General features: G+C 34.5%; 1 protein-coding gene and 1 pseudogene across 5 annotated transcripts in view; both read left to right on the top strand.

The window, feature by feature from the left end:
* Nbea (neurobeachin) overlaps positions 1 to 22,233 on the top strand; it is a 643,202-nt gene that overhangs the window by 304,491 nt on the left and 316,478 nt on the right. For all 5 annotated transcript variants that reach the window (XM_074043550.1, XM_074043551.1, XM_074043549.1 and 2 more), the window contains one exon: positions 15,656 to 15,720. In XM_074043550.1, the coding sequence (XP_073899651.1) occupies positions 15,656 to 15,720 (65 nt within the window). The remainder of the gene's footprint in view (positions 1 to 15,655; positions 15,721 to 22,233) is intronic.
* On the top strand, positions 17,738 to 17,888 carry LOC141413240 (small nucleolar RNA SNORA40; annotated as a pseudogene).

Below are 22,233 nucleotides of genomic sequence, written 5' to 3'. Positions count from 1 at the left end.
TTATTTGCATTTCCTTGATGATTATGTACATAGGGAACATATTTTCATATGCCTGTGGACTATTTGTTATTCCTTTACTGTGCAGAAACTTTTTAGTTTGATGTAATCCCATTTATCTAGTTTTGCTTTTGTTTGCTGTGCCACTGGGGTCATGCGCAAAAAAATTCTTGCCTATTTCAGTGTTCTTATGTGTTCCCCTATATTTTCTTCTAGCTTTATAGTTGCAGGTCTTAACATTTAAGTCTGTAATCCATTTTGAGTTTTTGTAATGGGTAAGAAATAGAGGTCTAGTTTCATTTCTTCTGCAGGTATAATAAATTTGGGTCAGTCACTTTTATCTTAATAAAATATTCTAAGCTATTTGTAATCCCCATCATATATTCACATATCACATAATATTTGAACCTCATATATTAATTACCTTCTATCCATACCAAATTATAAATGGAGGTAGAAGATGATGAATAAAAGTTCAAAATTCATCTGTATGAAAATGGCAAGATGGAAAAGAGAAATAGTGGTCCTTTTTTTTCATGTCTGACATCAATTTTCTAATAAAATTGAGACAGAAAGAAATGAACAAGCCTTGGCCACCTGTATGATCATCCTTTAGAGTGCTATAGTATCTAGTAGAGGAGAAGGAATGTGAGAGGATTCAAAAGTACATTTTCCCTCAAGCATTGACAATAAGCCCACTTCCTGAAACCTACTCTTTGCTACAAAATGCACCCCATTACAGTTATTTGTTTCTTTTCCTCCCATCTTCATTTTCTTATGTTTACATTGTGTAAGCTCTTCAGGAACATTGGAACAACTTTGAAAAAACAGTGAAAAGAATATTTACAGATGTCACAGTACTGCCACGTTGGCACAGTCACTTGCTTTTGGATGGATTTTTTCTTTTGTCTTATGTTTCTTTCAACATACTTTACTTTTGCTATCTATATGTCATAAGTAGTTTTCTGTGTTCTTTTTTCCCCATTGCATATTTCCTCACAATTATTTTTTCTGTGGTTTTATTGTTGCTTAAGTAATTATAGACTCACAGGAGGTTGCAAATGTAGTACACAGAGTTCCATGTACCCTTACCCCCAGCTTCCTTAGTAGTGCTATCTACTAGCTAGAACAGTGCTAGGAAATTGGTATTGGCACAACACTGTCATCTAAACTGCAGACATTATTCAGTTTTCTCTATTTTTACATGCACTTTTATGTGTATATAGTTTAATGCAATTTTCCCAAATATTAATGCAACCAACATAATTGTTACTGTTAACTCACATCTTCCCAATTATTTTAAACTCTTCTTTCATGAAGTTCTTCTGATTTGTTAGTATCTAACAAGTTCTAATCTTTCCATAATTCTCTTGGCATTTGAGTGCATAAATCTGGATATTAAAAAGAGGTAACTGTTCGCATGTTTTAATTGGATATTCTTTTATGTCATAAAGGCATGGTTTTAAGGGAGATATAAGACACCTAAAAAATTAGCTAGCATTTGTTGCCCTCAACGCAGAGAAACTAAAGCAGATACCTTAAAAGCAACTGAGGCCAACAGGAGAAGGGGACCAGGAACTAGAGAAAAGGTGAGATCAAAAAGAATTAACCTAGACGGTAACACACATGCACAGGTAATTAATGTGAGTCAACTCCCTGTATAGCTATCCTTATCTCAACTAGCAAAAACCCTTGTTCCTTCCTATTATTGCTTATACTCTCTCTTCAACAAAATTAGAGATAAGGGCAAAATAGTTTCTGCTGGGTATCAAGGGGTGGGGGGAGAGGGAGGGGGTGGAGTGGGTGGTAAGAGAGGAGGTGGGGGCAGGGGGAGAAATGACCCAAGCATTGTATGCACATATGAATAAAAAAATAAAAATTAAAAAAAAATAAAGGCATGGTTTTCTTTATACATTAGGTTGCATGGTTTTTTTTTTGTTTGTTTGTTTTTTTGAGGATCTGCCAAAATGTTTTCCACAATGGCTTCACCATTTGTATTTCTTCAAGGAATGTACAAAGGTTCAAGTTTCTCCACATTCTCTCTTAACATTTTTATTTCTGTGGATTTTCTTGTTTGTTTTGCTTTATTTTTAAATTATAGTCATCTTAAAGAGTATGAAGTAATATCTCATTGTGTTTCTTATTTCTGTTTCCCCATAACTAATAATGTTGAACATTTTTTCATATGCATATTGACCTTTAGTGTATCTTCTTTGGAATAATTTCTGTTCATATCCTTTTCCTATTTTTAATTTGCTTTTGTTGGTGGTACATTATTTGTTTTATGTTCTAGACATTAAACCATTAGCTAATTGATGATTCACAATTTTTTATCATGTTTTATGGACTGTTTATTTCCACTTTCTTCAGGGCATATTTTGATACATAAAAACTTTAAAATTCATAAATAGCTAATTTTTTTTTTTGAGGTACTGGGGTTTGAACTTAGGACCTACACCTTGAGCCACTCCATCAGCCTTTTATTGTGATGGTTTTTTTTCAAGCTAGTGTCTCACGAACTATTTCCCTGGGCTGGCTTTGAACCACAATCCTCCTGAGTAGCTAGCTAGTTTTACAGATGGGAGCTGTAATACCTAATTTACCTATTTTGTTGCCTATACTCTTGGTATCATATTTATGAATCTATTTCCATCTATTTACCCCCAATGTCTTCTTCTAAGAGTTTTATAATTTTAGCTCTTAAGCTTGAGTCTTTGATTCATGTGGTATAAGATAGAGATGTACCTTTACTCATTGATGTGTGGCTATTAGATTTTACAACACAATTTGAAGAGACTGTTCTTCCCCCAGATGATGTTGAGACCCTTACTGAAAATCAGTTAAGCCTGGGGTATCTTAACTGATTCTGAAATGTGAAAAGTAGTTACAATATACTGTTTTTTGTTTCTTTTTGTTGTTGTTCTGTTGGGAGTACATTGTGGCATTTACAAAAGTTCTTACACTATAACAACTATATCATACTTGAATTCACTCCCTCTATCACTCTTCTTTACTCTCCCTCCCCGCATTCCTGGAATTGTTTCAGCAGGTCTCAGTTTTCCATTTACATACGTGTATACCCAGTATTGGTGCCACTTTTACCCTCCTACATCCTTTCCTCACATCCTTCCTCCTTGAACTGGTACCAACCCCCCAGACCAGACCTCTTCTGCCCTCCTGTTCTCCAATTCTGTAAAAGGGAAAAAATGACATTTTTGTTTGTTTGAGATAGTGATTCAGGACGTTGTCCCATGACATTTCCATGTGTGTCTGTATTATAACCCAAATTGTTTCACCTCTTCTATTTTTCTTCACTCTACCTTAGTCCCCTTCTTATGATGATTTCAACAGGTTTAAAAATTCTATGTTCATTCTTGTACAGAAAGCACATCAGCCATATTCACCTTCTTCCTTCTTTTACCTGCACTCTCTTGTGTGTGACCTCTCCTGAGCATGACCTATTTCTCATAATATTGCTTTATTTGTATTAGGTCTACGTTCCACATATGAGAGAAAACATGGGGCCTTTGGCCTTCTGAACCTGGCTAACTTCACTTAAGATGATGTTCTGCAGTTCCATCCATCTACATGCAAATAACAAAATTTCATTCTTCTTTGTGGCTGAGTAAAATTCAATTGTACATAAATACCACATTTTCTTAATCCATTAAGGGGCACTTTTGCTGTTTCCACAGCTTAGCTATTGTGAATAATGCTGCAATAAACATAGGTGTGCAGGTGCCTTTATTGTAACCTGACTTAAATGCCTTTGGGTATATCCCTAGAAGTAGAATTGCTGGATCATATGGCAGAATTTTTTTTAGTTTTTTGAAGAGTCTCCATAGTGTTTATGCTAATTTACATTCCCACCAACAGTGTATGAGGGTTCCCTTCTCCCCACATCCTCACCAACATTTGTTGTTTGTGTTCTTGATGACAACTATTCTAACAGGAGTGAAATGAAATCTTAACATGGTTTTGATTTACATTTCTGTTACGGCCAGGGATGTTGAGCATTTCTTCATGTGTTTTTTGCCCATTTGGACTTCTTCCTTTGAAAGAGCTCTGTTTAGTTCATTTGCCTGTTTCTTTATTGGGTCATTGATTTTGGGTGGGGGGAGTTTACTTTTTTGAGCTCCCTATGTATATTCTGGTTATGAATCCCTTGTATAGCTGGCAAAGATTTTTTCCCATTTTGTGGGCACCCTCTTAAATTTGGTGACCATTTCTTTTGTTGTGGTGCAGAAGCTTTTTAATTTCATGCAGTCCCGTTTGTCAATCCTTTTTCTTAGTTGCTTGGCCATTTAAGTTCTATTTAGGAAGTCAGTGCCTATGCCTGTTAATTCCAGTGTATTCCCTGCTCTTTCCTGCACTACCTTCAAACTTTCAGGTCTTAAGTTAAGGTCCTTAATTCACTTTGAGTTGACATTTGTGCAGGGTGATAGACATGGATCTAGTTTCAGTTTTCTGCAGGCAAATAACCACTTTTCCCAGCAACATTAGTTGAAGAGGCTGTCTATTCTCCATCATATGTTTTTGGCACCCTTGTCAAAAATAAGGTAAGTGAAACTGTGTGGATTCATATCTGGGTCCTCTATTCTGTTCCACTGGTCTTTTTAATCTTTTTTTGTGCCAGTACCATGCTGTTTTTATTACTATGGCTCTGTAGTATAGTTTGAAGTCAGGTATTGTGATACCTCCAACATTGCTCTTTTTGTTCAGTATTGCCTTGGGTATTTGTGGTCTTTTGTGTTTCCAAATGAACTTTAGGGTTGATTTTTCAATCTTTTTGATTAATGTCATTGGAATTTTGATGGGGATTGCATTGAACATGTAGATTGCTTTTGGTAATATAGCTGTTTTCACTATATTGATTCTACCAATCCATGAGCTCATACCTTGTACCATAGTTTCGCTGCCTAGAAGTAATGACTATTAACCACTTAATGTGTTTCCTCTCAAACTAGTTCTATACATAATTATAAAATTAATTTTCTTGTTATTAAAATAAGCAAAAATTGATATTGCTAATATTTTTTTCCTATGGATCAAACTGTAGGTCAGTATTGCCCAAGGGAAATAAAATGTGGGCCAGATACAGTTATGTTTACCAATAACCATATTAAATAAGATTAAAAAGAAACAAGAGAGATTAATTCCAATAATAATTTTACTTAACATTAGGATGGTTTCAGTGTTTAATCAATATAAAATTACTAAATGGTATATTTTTGCATTCTTTTATACTTTATGCCAAATCTTCAAAAAGCAGCTACCTACTTTATACTTCGAACACCTTTCAGTTCACATTAGTCAGATTTCAAGTGCTCATAGTAGTCATATATGGCTAGGAGATGCCATATCAGTTAAAACATCTGTGCTGTGTATATATGAATGTTTGTACTTTTATTTTTTAATGTTAATGTAGTCCAAAAGTAAAACAAGCTGTTCTATAAGCCCAGAATGTAGATCGTCAAAATCAGCTACATATCAAACATTTTTGCACTGGGTTAAAAAGTATGATCTCTGCCAGCACCAGTGACTCACACCTGTAATCCTAGCTACTCAGGAGGCAGAGATCAGGAGGATTGTAATTCGAAGCCAGCCCTGGGAAAATAGTTCGCAAAACCCTATCTTGAAAAGCCCTTCCCAAAAAACAGGCTGGTGGAATGGCTCAAGGTGTAGGCCCCTAGTCAAGCCCTAGTATCGCAAAAAAAAAAAAAGTATGATTTCTAGGTTTCTCTACAATACTAAAATTCATAGTGCTAACTTGTACGTGCTATGTGGTTATTCATGAATAAATGTAACTTAGTACATAATTCTTCCTTGTGCCAATGAAGTGCAACATGGCTTTGACATAAAAGGCTTAATACCGTGTCTGCCCTAAGTGGTAACATGGATCAGTGGCATGGAATAATAAATTATTTTGTCAAAACCAGGAGTTGAGATTATGTGTACTGCAGTCTGGTGTGTGGGAGTGAATAAGTCAAGCAAACAGCAGGGCATCAAAAGCTCAATGGTTAATTGAGCACCATCATTCTCTAGTCATTCTTGAAAACAAGGCAGTTTTCATAATGGTTTTCTTGCTGTGGAATGTGTTGTAAGTCTAGGTGGATGCGCAAAATAAGAATATACACAAGGACCTCAAATTAGCATCTTGAGAAAAATTGAGTGTCTGTTTTATCTTTAGATTATTTATGAAAATATTTTAAAAGATCAAACTTACACAGTGGCTTCATAACTCAAAACACTTTTATGGCATAATTGAAAACTGTCTATAGTTTTGATGCTAATGCTATCATTTCCTTTATGTTTCTATTTTACTGTATCTTTTTCTTGAGTTGTAACACTTTGAAGATCTTCCTGTTGACACACGACACACATACTCTTAGCTCAAAAATAATGACAATGGCCATCATCAAAATGATACCAACAAACTAGGATGTAAGTAGTAAATTGAGGACGTTAGTTTTGTTCTCCTCTCCCAAACTTTTACTTACTTTTGCTTCCATTCCATTCCTTTCCTTAATCTTTTATATGATATTCTGGGGAAAGCCTCCTCTCCATCTGTTCATGTGAATTGGTATATTTAAAAAGAAAATGCCGTTGGCTCAAGAAAGTCAAGATCCAGGTGGACTTTCAAGAAGAGGAGAAAGAGATGGTGCCCTGAAGAGAAAGTCTGTCCACCCTAGGGATTTCCTGCCTATTGTTACACTGTAAACTCTTGTATCTGAGGGGCACTCCCTGAATCCTTGAAAATGGAGACTTTTCTCAGAGCCAACCTTGAATAAACCTGTTTCTTTTCCCCCTTCCCAAAAAGATGCCAACAGTACAATATAACTTATGACATTTTCCCATTTTTCTCATGGCCAACCTTGAATAAACCTGTTTCCTTCCTCCCCTCAAAAACAGGTGCCAATGGTACAATATAACTTAGAACAAAATAGTAGTGTATACATCACTACTCAAGCACATAATAGCTTTTTTATGCATTTTAATTGGTTTCATCATGACATTATCTTACATGTATATAATATACTTTGGTCATATTAACCCCCATTACCCTTCTTAATGTACCTCCAGTACTGGTCTCCTTCTTCTTCCCAAGTAGCCCCTCTTCTACTTTCATGTCCTTTCTTTATTCTAAATCTAGATTCTGCATATAAGAGAAAACATGTGATATTTGTCTTTCTGAATCTAGTTTATTTTGCTTAACATGATAATACCCCAGTTCCATCTATTTTCCTACAAATAGCATAATTTTGTTTTTCATGATGGCCAAATAATATTCATTTATGTATGTATACTACATTTTCTTTATCCATTCATCTGTTGATGGCACTAGGCTGATTCCATAGCTTGGCTATTGTGAATAGTGCTGCAGTAAACATGGACGTGCAGGTTTTATATTTCTTCAAGTATATACACAGGAATGGCATAGCAGGATCATATGATACTTCTATTTTTAGTTTCTTGAAGAAGCTTCATAATAATTACCATAGTGGCTGGACTAATTTCCAAGCATAACATCAATATAAAGGTTTTTCTGTCCCTCCATTCTGGCCAGCATTATTGTTTTTGTCCTAATGGTAACCGTTCTGACTGAGGTGGAATGGAATCTCAATATAGTTTTGATTTGCATTTCCCTGATGGCTAAAGATATTGAACTTTTTTTTTTCGTGCATTTATTGGCCATGTGTTTTTTTTTTTTTTTTTAGTTAGGATTTCTCTACTTAGCTTATGCTGTCTTGAACTCTTTATGTTGCTCAGGCTGGCCTCAAAAGCTCAGTCTCCTTATCTTGACATCCCTAGTACTGGAATTTGAAGCATGTCCACCATTCTCTGTTCATGCAATAGCTTTTAGTGAACTTTTTTCTCTTGAACAAGTGTAAAAAAGTCTTTTTCATGCTAAATTATAAAAATTAAAGGAAAGCAGTCATTATTTTATTGATTATAAGCAAGTGTATAACTTTGATTTGTTTGTGTTTTGAAAGTACTTATTGTATTGAACTTTAATTTCAAGACCATTTACTGATAAATGCTAAACTGCATATTTGAATGTTAGTAGTTCCTTTTTAAAGTTGTATATTGCTAATTTAAATTTTTATTTGTTTAATTTGTGAGTCACAAATCTTGAAGTGTATAAAACCTTATTAGTGTTTTTTTTTCTGCCCAAATAAGCCTTGGCTTCAATCTCCAGCACCCCCAAAACAATCGTTTCTTTGATTTCTTGTCATCATTCCTAGCAGCAAGTTATCTCAACAAGGAATATGTACCCCCCCAATGATTTAGACATAAATGTGTTATATTGTATATATTCATAGTTGTTGAAGAAGGTGTCTCAAATATTAGTCTAGTAACATATTACACAGATTTATAAGCATGCTGGTTATAACGAACATACCTTCTTTAGTGACAGAAGGTATATCAATTCTGGCGTTCCAGAAGACTTAAAATTTCAATTTACTCTCCCATTTTTCTCTTGTAATATTTTCAGAAATTTTAAGATGAATTAAATCTCAATAAAGATATTAAATGGGCTTATTTAATTGCATACAAAAAGAAGGAATAAGAAAATTGCATTGAGCTGACATACATGAGGAGAAGCTGATGGGGAAAAATTATGTTCTGGGTCTATGGTTTCTACTGTGTCATGTAGCTATCATACAGTGATTGTGAAGAGAACATAGGGTTTCATTGTAATCCTTCTGGAACTTATTTGTCTTCGAAGTGTTTAGTTTCAAAGGGTCTTTAGCATGGGATCCAATTCCCTGAAAAACTCCTTCATCTTAAGGAAATTTTATGTATTCATGTATAATTGTTAAAAAATTGTGACAAAACTATTTAAAGACTTGGCAGTTCTCTGCGGAAATTCAAACCTGAAGTTAAATATGCTTCCCCATGAAGATAAAAATGTGATACCTAAGGTTGATGTACCACCTTTTCTTAGATTGTTTTTTTTTTCTTCAGGTGTACGCGTGCATATACGTGTGTGTGAATGTGTGTGTGTGTGTGCAGTCAAATAGCAAAAGACTTTGTGGAATGACTTCTAAGATACAACTTTAAGATACACTTTCCCCCTAATTACCAAGATGATACACTTTTCCTTGTTGAAATTCTTTTAAAATCACATTCAATCCTGACATTTTCTGAGAGAAACATACACTTTATTGCCTGTCTCTCTCTCTGTACTATTTTTTAAATTAGTTTGAACAAATAAACTTGTGCTTTCTTCATTGCCTTAAGAGTACATTTGTTTAAAATTCTCCAATATAGTAAGAGCCTACAAAAATGTCTTAAGATAAATTCCTGAAAACTTACATTTAAATTTTCTAGTTTTAGTGCTTAATTGATTACATTTCCAGTTTTCTACAAAGACCATGTTTTGGGCTGCGCAAGGAAGGAATAGGAGGGGTAACACAGATTGTAAAGATGCCACCCACCCTAAGCACAAGCATAAGAACTTAACACTTTAAGATTTGTATTTTACTGTATTATTCTTACATACCTGTTATTGTGAGGATTTTCTTTACACTCAGACTCTAGGGAGATGAATGTGTATGTCTGGGGAACATAGTATGTCACCAATCTGGGAATGAAATGTTTCATGCCCCAATTTGAAAATTGAAAACTTTAAACCTTCTTTCTTCTGAAAAGGTAATTGGTAACGTGTTTGTGGTCTTACAAATGTAGTTAATATAGTTAATAGACATAGACTTCATAAATTGAACTTAAGAAAGTTGAGAGTCATACTTGAGTAATTTTGAAAACCTTACAAAACTGAATTATACATTGTGAGAAATCCACTCTGGCCATAACTTAGGTCAAGGCATGAGAAAATCCTCTTGTATGCACAGCATATTACATTGATGTGTCACCCAGCAGCATGTGTGGCCAAGAACTAACTAACCAAACCTAGGGGGAAAAGGCAGCAGGGATAGTATGTCTTAAATTTTATTCATAAGATTTTTTCTGTTTTCTATAAATGTCACTAAACTTCTAGAGTTGAATTCTTATGGACCTAATGCTAACAATATTCTCACTGTGAGCATTACATTGATTGCTTTTGACCTTATCACCAAAGATGAATAATGATGGCTTTTCCTTCAACATACATATTTAAAATCTAATCATATAACACGCACACATAATAAACAAAGAATAAACTGTGGTTGCAGAGACATAAGAAAAAATACTATGAATCTATCTAGTCTTAAACTCCCATATTAGAAATACGTAAATTATTTTTAGATCCTGTGTCTGAGGACATGTAGAGAACAAGATGTGCAGATGACTCAAACTTCTTAACAGGGCACAGAAAAGAGCAGAATTTATCTTCCATGCCTTAAAAAACCTTCCATCTTTTAGCCAGCAATATTCTTACATGTCTTCACAGAAAAATAGAATCCAGTTAAATTGTTCTTCTATGAGAGTGGAAAAACAGTAGATTCATTGTTATGATCATCCATACTAGGGTGCATTTTAAGGGGTCTCATTACCTGCCAACTAGCCTTATGATTCTGATAATAGTAAGAGGTGAATTGCAAGTTAATTGCTGCTTACCAATAGATCACTAATTAAAAAGAAATATTGAATATTACTTAGCTTGCTCATGCTATAGCTAAAAATTAAAATTATATTAACATTTGCAATCACATGCCTCTTTAATTCAGTAACACCAAGACAGATAACACTAAGGAGTTTACAATCTACTGGAAAAGAAGCAAAGTTTGTAATTATGTTACTTAAGTCTGAATTCCTTCATGGATCCTAAGGAAACTAATTTTATATCTGAATAAATAAAGAAAATTTTCATCTACATGAATTTTTTATTCTTTTTTCTGAAGAAATGCCCTTATCCCTTTTCCAGACACCCCATTCTATTATAGCTTCTTCAGGATTTCCTTGTCACTACTCATCTCTAGCAATGAAGTCTTTTTTGTCTCCTGCAGACTTTGTAACCGTATTTTAATTTCTTCATCTTAAGAACATTAAACCTATCTCTCTGCCATCCTGCTGTCCCATTTTTTTCTCTTTGGAAGTTTTGGTAATTGTGTACTCCAGTGAACCACCTTCTCCCCTTCAGTTTCCTCTCATTTGCCAGCCCAGAGCAGTCAGCCTTTCATGCACAGCATTACAGTCACCAAATTCAGGATCCTATCTTGTATAGGCATCATACCTGGCCTTTGTGACACATGGGGAAACTGATAATGTAATAATGTACAAACAAAGGAAGTAATGCTTATATAAAAAAATTCTGAGGATATGAAAGTGACACAGTTACCACCATCACAAAAAGATTCAGGAAAATTCTATAGGTCAAGAAGTCTTCTGGCTGGGAACCAGTGGCTCATGCCTATAATTCTAGCTAGTCAGGAGGCAGAGATCTGGAGGATCAAGGTTCAAAGCTAGCCGGGGCAAACACTTCAGGATACCTTATCTCGAAAAAATCCATTACAAAAAAGGGCTGGTAGAGTAGCTCAAGGTATAGGTCCTGAGTTCAAACTCCAGTATCTCAAAAAAAGAAAATATCCTTTGCCACCCTCTCTTTGGTAGACTCTTCTTTGGGTAGAAAACATTGAAAGGAGAGTAGCTTTGTAATTTCAGGCCTTCTGAGAAAGCAACTAAAGTCAGATATGAAGCCTGTCAGTAGCATTACATCACTGTAATAGCTATAGCTATCATTTGTCACTGAACTGTATGTGTTCTTCCTTAAACAACTTTTTTCTTCTGAAGTAAATAGCCTCTTTGCACTCTGTTTATTGTCTAAGTATTCTATATACTTATCACTAAATTTCCCCCTACCTCTCCAGTAGAACTCCTGCAAATATCTTGAATATCAGGTATTCCCTCAGCCTCTGCATATTGAAGTAGTGTTACTTCCATTCACCATTATTTGGAGAATGTCCATTGTCTCTCTCTTGTGTAAGTCAACTGTTTTTTAGATCTGTGTCTACTTCTTTTTGAAATTTTCTCTTTTAGTAGTGTTTAGAGTTGGTCACATAATGATCGATTCATTCCCTCCTTTTAGGTACTTGTTGAGTTTATCCTCTCCTGCTATAGAAAGGTTGGGCTTGATGATGAGACTTTTTCTGGCCAGTGAAATGTGGGCATATTTGTCATGTGCTACTTCTCAGGAAAACTAAAGGAACCCCAGGATGATTACAACCACTCTCTTTCTCTCCGTCTTGGTTTTTGACTGTGTTCTAGACACAAACTACATTGTCAGTTTGACTGCCAGACTGAGATGATGATGATATAAAGCAAAACACAGACAATGGAAACAGAAGCTTAGCTAGACCTTGAGATTTGGGGACTTTCATGATATAATATTGTCTCTCCTGTTTGATATACTTCCTCATTTTGGCCTAGCATAACATTTATAGATTCTTGAAAGAGGAAATGAGAGACTTTTATGCATGTCTGAAAAAGTGATGCTTCTATCTTCATATTTTATTGATGCTTTAGCAGCACAATGTATTCTGAGTATTTTCATCCTTATGATTTTGAAAGCATTGTTTTCTTCTCCCTTCCAGTTTTCCTATGGAGAAGTCTGCTGTCTGATTGGTGATTCTTTGTATAACCCTTATTGCTTCGTTTTCCCATTTTCTTAACCCAGATATTCTATAATTTAATGATTATATGCCTTACTGGTATTATTATGTTATAGTCATGTGTTCCTAAAATACCTATTCAATGGATACTAGCTTTTCCAATAAAGAACCTCCAATTTTCTTATCTTTTGTTTTCCATCTCTTGTCTTTTTAGTGCATGCCATTATCCTTGTGTTCTATTTTCTGCAATATATCTTCATCTTATTTTTCAAAACATTTTTATATATGCAGTATATTCATCTAAGTTATTTTAGTATGGTTGTTTCTGTTGCTTTAATGTCTAGTTTTCTAGGTTTCATCCCTTTCTCCCTACTCCCACCATCAGTATTGCTTTTAAGTAATGTTTTGATGTATGTCTTTCATATCAAGTTGACAACAGGATTCTAGATAATGTCCTTGAAAGTAGTATTTGTGGTTAAAGGGTCCTTTATCTTTCTGTTCTATGTGTGGATTGTTTTCTTCTGAATAATGCAATATATCCTACTTCTTTTTTTTTTTCTATCATAAAAATGTGAATACTTCCAAAATTCATTCAACTCATGCCTGTATTGGGAGGCTGAGATCAGGAGCATCTTGGTTTGAGGCCAGCCTGAGCACATAGTTTGTGAGACCTCCAAAACTAGCCAGAGCAAAATGGATTGGAGGTGTGGTTCAAGCAGTAGAGCACCTGCTTTACAAGTACAAACATCCTAAACTCAAACTCCAGTCCCATCAGAGAGAGAGAGAGAGAGAGAGAGACTTCTGAAGCATGAATTTCTTGAATGAAGTGTTGTGTTCATATAGTTTCATTGGCTTTCTTATCCTTGAAACACTAGCATCCTTAGCTTAGCTCAGACTTATTTCTGTCTTTGCTGTGTTGATGTTTGTAAGTTAGCATCTTATGGGCTAAATGCAGATTACATATATTTTTAGTTTGATCTCAAGAGAGTTTTAAAAATACTTTACTCTGTTAATCTTTTAGACAAGGATTAATTTGGAGTACACTGGAATACCTGGACATATATTATGTAAAATGTCTTTGAAAATTGTATTAAGTCTAGAAATTTAAAAGGTATAATACAAGAAAACACTGTTTAAGAATTCTTTACATTATTACATACAGATATAAATATATGCAGAACATGTTTCCAAAAGTGGAACTGTTAGAGGAGACTAAAGGAGAAAGAATAATAGCGAGTGAATTATAATGAAATACATTATATCTATGGAGGAAAGGACCAAAGAAAACACACTGAAAACTGTTGAATAATTTGGATTGGGGGAAAAGGGGGAGGAAGAGCAGTGATAAGGTAGCCTGATCTAAGCACAATATATTTACAGGTGAAATACAAAGGCAAAATCTCCATTGAACAATGAACAGACACTTAAGCAATGAAGAATGGAAATGTAAAACAGGTCATATTAAGGAGAGACCACCAGTGGGAGGAGGAGGATAAATGAAGAGGGTAAAGTAGGATGAATATGGTTGATGTACTTTCTATATATGTAGGAATATGGAACACACTGAAACTTGTTGAAATTAATTAAGAAGGAGAATGGGTTAGCAGGTTAGATAATGAAGATGATGAACCAAACGAGGGTATAATATATGTATATATGGAAATATCACAATGAAACTCCCTGTATAACTATCATATGCTAATAAAAATGTTTTTTAAAAAAAGTCTTTAAGACTGCATTCTTCATAGTGTCATGGTTTGTCTTACATAGAATCAGTGTTTTTATTTAAATTAATATCACAATAAATGTCAAATACTCCTGAGTAATTAACATATTTTGTGGAATTGAGATTTACAATAAATATAGTATGTACAATAGCAGTATATAAGAGGGTGGTAGGAAGTCATTTTTCTAAAATGTAGGGAGAGAAGCCCCCTATGATTGTTTTCAATAGAAACGACTTGAAATATTTAAAAAATTCTGTTAAGTGGAATAGCAGTCTTGTCTTTTGTATACATTTTAGTTAGAAGTTATGATAGTAAAACCTCATTACCTTTGGACTGTCACCAGACCACCATATCTTTTCCCAAGCTGTTGATTCTCTCTCCTTGGGAAATGTAGAATCATGACTTGTCCTTTTATAAATCTCCACACATTTCCTTAGAGTAGGGAATATTTACACACTCAAGTATATACTTTTGGAGACCATATTTATTCTCATCATGTGCTTACAGCCTTAAAAGGGAACGTAAAGGAGTAAAATGAAGGACTGACAGGAAGATTGTTTTGGGAAGCCAAATTCATGGGCAGGGCAGCTGACCTCTGTGTGGCCAGCACTTTATAAAGAAATCATATTTACCAACTATATTTTTCAAAGCAAAACATTGAAATTACTAGAATAAACCAGTACCCAAAAAAGATATTTAAATTATATTCTAAATATGCTATAGGGGGAGAGTGCTTTCCTAATCTAAAACTGCTATATATAATTATTATGTTCGTAATGATGGCCCTGACTCTGTGGGACTGCAGATTCACAGTGCACCAAAATTAGCAAATAGTGAATGCTTTGCATTTAGTAAGAGTTTTAATATTAAGTATTATTTTACAGTTTCAAAAGAATTTATTTGTAATGTTTTTTCCTTTGTAGGTTCAAATCATTTAAACTGCACATATAACTAGAGCATTTCATTTCCAAGTAATTCTGAATATTTAGATTGTATTCCTAATTTCTGTTTGACAGTTTCAATGAAAAATATCCATTACTATGGACAAATGTTTTCTATCCTAAATATTTCTATTCCTTATATAGTTACATTAGATCTTTATAGGAAGGAAACTTTGTGCTGAGAGCCCTTAAACCTATGATCTCAATCTGTATCAAACTCAAATTTTCTGGGAACCTAAAAGGGCCTTCTACACTAACTGATATAGGGCCACATTTAAAATATTAATTTCTTACAAAATAACATTTGTTTTAAATCTTGTAAAGACTTTTAGAAACAAAATAACATGGAAGTTGTTAACACCATCAACATGATCCTTAAATCAGATCTTACTCTCATATTCAGTTTTCTTACATTTGCTTTGGTTTCTCCTTCTAGGAATGGCAAAATTCTATTCAGAAGAATGCAGGACTTGCATTTATTGAACTCATCAATGAAGGAAGGTAATTAATTTTACAATTTTTGGAGACTAGTCAGTGTATGTTTTATTCTACTGGGCAATTGCTCTTTCCGACCATCTGTTCTAAAAATGCGCAAGTAGATGTCTTTTGGTTAAATAATGTGTCACATGAGGTACTTAATCCTTAAATCAACAAAAGTTAAAATAGTACATGTATTTAATGTTAGAGGAAAAAAGCTTATATGAAATAAAGGCCTGAACTTTATAAGGATTTTGTGAGATGTGAACCACATCTTACTGAGTAGTAAAGTTGTTTTACACAGATCAAGTGAACCCGATCTGCAGTCCCATCTGCCACCCCATCTGTTTTCAGGGCTAAGCTCAGCTTTTACCCCTCAGCTTCTCCTCAGTTCACATGAAGTGATTTTTATCTAAGTATGTCACGCTCAGTCTCCCACTGAAAATGGGAGGGATGTTAACTACAAAAAGCAAAATGATCTTGGTTAGGAATTATTATGTGCCATTGTTAATGATGCTATAAATAAAATTATGTTTGAAACCATTGTTGGATTTATCGCTTTGTGATAAGTAGTTATTAATTATGATTTTTGCAATGCTTTATGAGTAGTAGATACATTCAGATGTTGCTGTCTCCCTTTATACCTACAGCTTCTATCATACTTTATAATTTGAATTTCCTGAATGATAATAGTGTATTCCATGGAAAATAATTACTGAGATTTTACTGTAAGCTTTTCATTTCTTTTCGGAACTTGATTTAATTAGACTGATAAATAATGCTTATTGTATACAAAACTTCAATGGTGTATCCTGAAAAAAATATTCCTTGAAAAATAATTTATATGTGGCATAGAAACTCAATTTTTTAAAAAAGTTAACTTCAATGTCACTTAGTATTGTTCTGTTTTCTCCCACCATTGTACTATATTCTGAGAAATAACCTCTGCTTATATAGCAACTCATCTTATTGTATATTCCTCATTTTGATACCCTGTGACCTATTCTTTTAATCATAATAATACAAGTCTGAAATTTAAAATAAGTTTTGCACTTACTATAATGTAAAAAAATGCAGGAAAAACTTATAAAACATAAATAGTATTTTATGCAGTAGCATTCACTTCTTCTTACAAAATCTCATTGTGATAAGAAATTGGAAATAATTATTACCTATTTTCAGAATTTGAGAAAATGGGGAAAAATTCCAAAGGTAATCACTGTCAATTTTAAAAGTAGTTCTTAATTCACATATATGCTAATTTTGTTGTTTATTTCACCTGTGAGTGAAAGAAAAAAAATTATCTTACCATTAGTAGCTCTTCTAAGAGTTAAGAGAATTGAACCACTAGCACATATAATAGTTATTTACATTTGTTGCCCTCAATGCAGAGAAACTAAAGCAGATACTTTAAAGCAACTGAGGCCGATAGGAGAAGGGTACCAGGAACTAGAGAAAAGGTTAGTTCGAGAAGAATTAATTTAGAAGGTAACACACACATGTACAGGAAAGCAATGCAAGTCAACTCCCTGTATAGCTATCCTTATCTCAACTATCAAAAACCCTTGGTTCTTCCTATTATTGCTTATACTCTGTCTTCAACAAAATCAGAGATAAGGGCAAAATAGTTTCTGCCTGGTAGCAAGGGGGTTGGGGGGAGGAGGGAGGGGAAGGGGTGGGGGAGGGTGGAGAAATGACCCAAACATTGTATGCACATATGAATAAAAGAGAAAAAAAAAAAAAAAGAAAAGAATGGTGGGAAAAATTTGTTAATACCAGAGGCTTTATGCTTTTGATACAGTTTTGTTGTTTAGTGGTAGAGTTTGGGGTTTGTTTCATATTAGGAAAGAAGTTGGAAATAGAGAAAGTAGTTATAATTTATTTAAAAAAATTAACTAGGAGGTGTGGCTCAAGCAATAGAGTGCCTCCTTTGCAAGCACAAAGCCTTGAGTTCAGACCCCAGTCCCACCAAAAAAATAAAAATAAATCAGAAACTCTCACCATATGTTCTTAATATCACCCTAAATCGTGTTTAGGGTGGCACTGTTGTGTTTGCTTTTGTTTAACTTGGTAAAAAAAAGACTTATAGACAGGTGTGAAAAATAATAAATAAATCCTCTTTTGTGAACTAGAGCTCACTGTTATGTGTTCTACTCACTGTATGAGTTTTGATACATATAAGATGCAATATTATTATACCTAAGATGGTTTAAAGTGATGGTGGTATGGATTACCATAAAGGTAGATGACCAGGACTAAAGAATTAATCATTAAAAAGCATAGACTGCCAGCAAAACCTTAGCTGCTGAGTTAGTTTTAAATTTTTCATGTTGACATGTATATCAAATGACGCTTTTTTTTAACAATTAAATTTTGAGTAATTTTTACTTGGGTCGTAATCACTAATGTACATACAATTAGTTTACTGAAATATAGTTTATAATATCTTAAACATTAAACATTGTAAATCTCTACCAATAGTGCATCCAATTAAATGAACAGGGATACATGAATTACCATAACTAACTACATAGCCATCAAATGGCCTTTCAAAAAAGGGCTTTCATCTTGAGAGTGTAGTGTCTGGAAATAAAGGAACTGGAATATTCCACAGATCTTTAGTACTGTTAATGAGTGCAATAACTTAGGAATAAATATGATTTTAACTCATTTCATGCTTAGAGAGAATGTCAGAAATTGAGAACCAGACAGATTCCTCTGCTCTAAAAATGACCCTTGAAGAAATTAGATTCCAAATATCCTGGGTGGTAATTTTTGAAATGGTCATCAGCATGACCTTAATTCAAGGGGAGATTTAAAAAAAAGAAAGAAGCCCAAATAAAGAACTGCATCTAGGATCTCTTGAAGATAAATCATGCCTGAAGCTTTAGAGGAAGTAAAGTGACCTTGATGAGCAGTGGAAAGGTTCACAGCATGTGAAATTCCTTCAATAAAAATGTTTTGACTTGAAGTGAATACATTTGTGTTTCCACTCCCATACTAACGTTCTTCCCCCAAAAAAGATGATTTGGAAATAAAAATTCAAACATCAATAGCTACAAATTTAGCAGAACAAATGAGGGATGCATGATGTCTACGTGTTTATATCTTTCTTAACCACTCAGATGTACTTTCCTTAAGAACTTGTGTCTTACACACCGTTTCATTTGTTACTATACCACTGAAGTCAGGATTAGCACCTAGTATATATTAGCAATGAGAAATACTCACAGAAGGAATGAAGAATAGAATGAAGAATGTTTGAGAAGGAAAGAATGGAGTGTTTTTTTAAGTTAGTATAGGATCACTAGGTTCAGTTAGACGAGATCATGGTGGTCCCATCTGCACTGTTGCATGCCTGTTGCTAATGATGCTGAATATAGACCCTACAGTGGAGCAACAGTATTATAATAAGTAGTTTCAGGTGTAACTATGGTGCTGTGGGAGCCCATAACTGACGAGGTGTCTTTAGAGAAAGTGGTTCACCTATAGTACTAGGGACAGAAGCTAGGTAGTTGTGAGTTTAGGAGTGAGTAAGAGATATAATCCAGGGAGCAGTGAGAGATGACATACAGATGGCAAGTATTTCTCCTACAAAGAAGTTTGCTGAAGTAAACCGTTTTAATTGGAGTGGGTATATTTTAGAAGGAAGGACTTGAGTGATATTAATTGCTGAAGGAAAGAAGTGTATGGTGAAAGGGAGTAAAGACAATACTGAAAAAAATCAAGTCTCCTAGAAGGGACACTCAATCAAGGAGTGGTGTTTGGTGGCAGAACTCTGAGAGAGGATGCATGTAGTTAAATTGGTGACCAGACCTGCACACCCATGTTTATTGCAGCACTATATACAATAGCTAAGCTATGGAAACAGCCAAGATGCCCCACTACTGAGGAATGGCTTAAGAAAATGTGATATTTACATATAATGGAATTTTACTCAGCCACAAAGAAGAATGAAATTTTGTCATTTGCAGATAAATGGATGGAACTGGAGAACATCATCTTAAGTGGAGTTAGCCAGGCTGAGAAAGCCAAAAGCCACAGGTTTTCTTTCATATGTGGAATATAGACGTAATACAAATACAGCAATATCATGAAAAACTGATCACACTAAGGGAGGTCACATACGAGAAAGGTAGAATAAAAGAAGGAAACTAAGAAGATGAATATGGTTGATATACTGTCAATACATGAATGAATATAGAATTCTTAAACTGGCAAAAACCACCATAAGAAAGAGACTAAGGCACAATGAAGAAAAATAAAGGAGATGAAACAATTGGGGTTATAGCACATATATACATGTGTTATATATCTCAGGGAAACTCCCTGTGTAAGCTACCTTTATCTCAAACAAGCAAAAATGTTGTTTTCTTTTTTGTTCTACAAATCAGAAAACAGAAGGGCAGAAGAGGTCCTGGGGGAAGGGGAGAGGGTTTCTACCAATGGGAAGGGGGAGATGGCAGGGAAAGGAGACAGGAGGGTAAATATGGTGCAAAAATTGTGTACACATATATAAATGCAAAAGTGATACCTGTTGAAACCATTCCAGGAATGGGGGGGAGGGAGGGATAAAGGAGAGTGGTTGGGGGGGGTGAATTCAAGTATGAAGCATTTGATACATTGTAAGAAATTTTGTAAATGCCACAATGTACCCTCTACCCGGCACAATTTAAAAAATAATGAAGTTAGGTTATAGTAGATTTGAGTCACCAATATGTTTTTATCCATCTTTTTTCACAGCTAGAGATCTTAACAGTGTATATTTCTTAAGCAAAAACACAAAAATTTGCTTTCAATAAATTAAGCTACATTGGAAAGAAAAAAAAATGAATTGGTGGCCGGACTCAAGAATTTTCATGTAACATCTCCTGTTTTCTCCATGAAATGGTGGGGGAACCACTTGTTGAGAATGAAGGAAATTGGAGGGATGTGTTGGTATGTTTGAGACAAGTAGAGAATAGTGTGGAAAATATTGAATAGATAATGTGAGGAAGCAGGAGAAAAGACTAAGGAAACCTGTGAGGCTTGCCTGAGGGCTTGGGCAAGCCCACTGAGGTTGCTGATTTTGATAGGCTAATGTTTTCCTCAGAAGTCCCCACTACAAAGATCAGCATTTGCTTAAACATAGTCACTACTCTCGGGAAGTAGGCCCTGACCTAATTTGGATGGGGTGCTTTCCCCTGTACTTTCAGCATCACTCTTTCCCACTGATTTAAATGTTGAATGAGTGCCTGTTGAAATATCAGCTCTCTGATAAACTCTTACTCTACAAATTTAATGTAATATTTCCTCTGACATTATTTCAGAGAATACTGTAGAATATTGCAGCACTATTCTTGCCCAGGTTCTCTAAAGGTTCAGAATAATATCCGTGGCATTTATTATAGCTATTGTAATATTGTTACATATAATATATATTCAGAATTTCTCTGACTCCCACCTTTAGTTTGGGTCATTTATTTCTATTTAGTTATAATATTTCACAAAATCAAACCCTGAGGGCTGGTAATGGTGATATACATGTGTACTCCCAGCTACTTGGGAGGTGAACATCAGGAGGATCACAATATGAGGCCAGCCCAGGCAAAAAATTAGCAAGATCCTATTGTAAGACATAAGCCAGGTGTGGGGGTGTATGTCTGTAATCCCAGCTATGCAAGAGGTATAAGTTAGAAGGATCATGGTCCTAGGCCAGCCCCAGGCAAAAAACATGAGATCCTATCCCAAAAATAACTAAGCTATAAAAGGGCTGGAGCTGTGACCCAGCAAGTGCAAGGCCCTGGGTTCAAACCCTAGTAACATACATACACATACACAAAAACAAAACAACAACAACGAAAACCATAAGTTTAGTCCAAAAAAGTAAAAAAAAAAAAAGAAAACAAACAAAAAAACAGTATGTTATTTAGATAGTTGGGATACACTTACAGTAAAGAGGCATTACTCTGTTTTATCGGTTGCTTGTCAATGCCTACTATGTGCCATGAGCTGCTTTTATCTTTTTTGCATATACAGTATTTTTCTTAACTTTTTAAATCATTTTTAAAGGGAAACATTTTTAAAAAATCACATTCCCTTAGTTGTTAGAATATCAGTCTTTAATTTGTCCTTGTGGGAATGAAGATAAACATCTTCAAGTGGAAATTGTTATAAATGTTTATCCTACTTAACAGCTCACTCATGAATACAGTTCATCAATCATGGCTGGAGAACACAACTGTGCAGTTGTCTACAATTAACAGGACAAAAACAGTTGATGAATGTGCAGCTGAATTAAAGTACTCCCTAGGACAGGCTGAAATTATAAACTGGATCACTTAAAGGAATCTAACAAAGGATCTTTATAATTAAAACAAAGTAAGGTTAATGGGATGTAAAATTGCCTATAATATCTTGGCAATAATAATTGGAATTTAAATTATTAAAATATGATATAGAGACTAAGGCAAATAAGAAAGACTTTTCAAAGTTTGGCATGTGAGTGATCTTTTGAAATAATCATTTGCCTAAAACAAACCTTTATCACTTTTTTGG

The sequence above is a fragment of the Castor canadensis genome, chromosome 10 (assembly GCF_047511655.1).
Source record: "Castor canadensis chromosome 10, mCasCan1.hap1v2, whole genome shotgun sequence".
Classification (NCBI taxonomy): Eukaryota; Metazoa; Chordata; class Mammalia; order Rodentia; family Castoridae; genus Castor; species Castor canadensis.
This window is presented reverse-complemented; position numbering and strand designations above follow the sequence as displayed.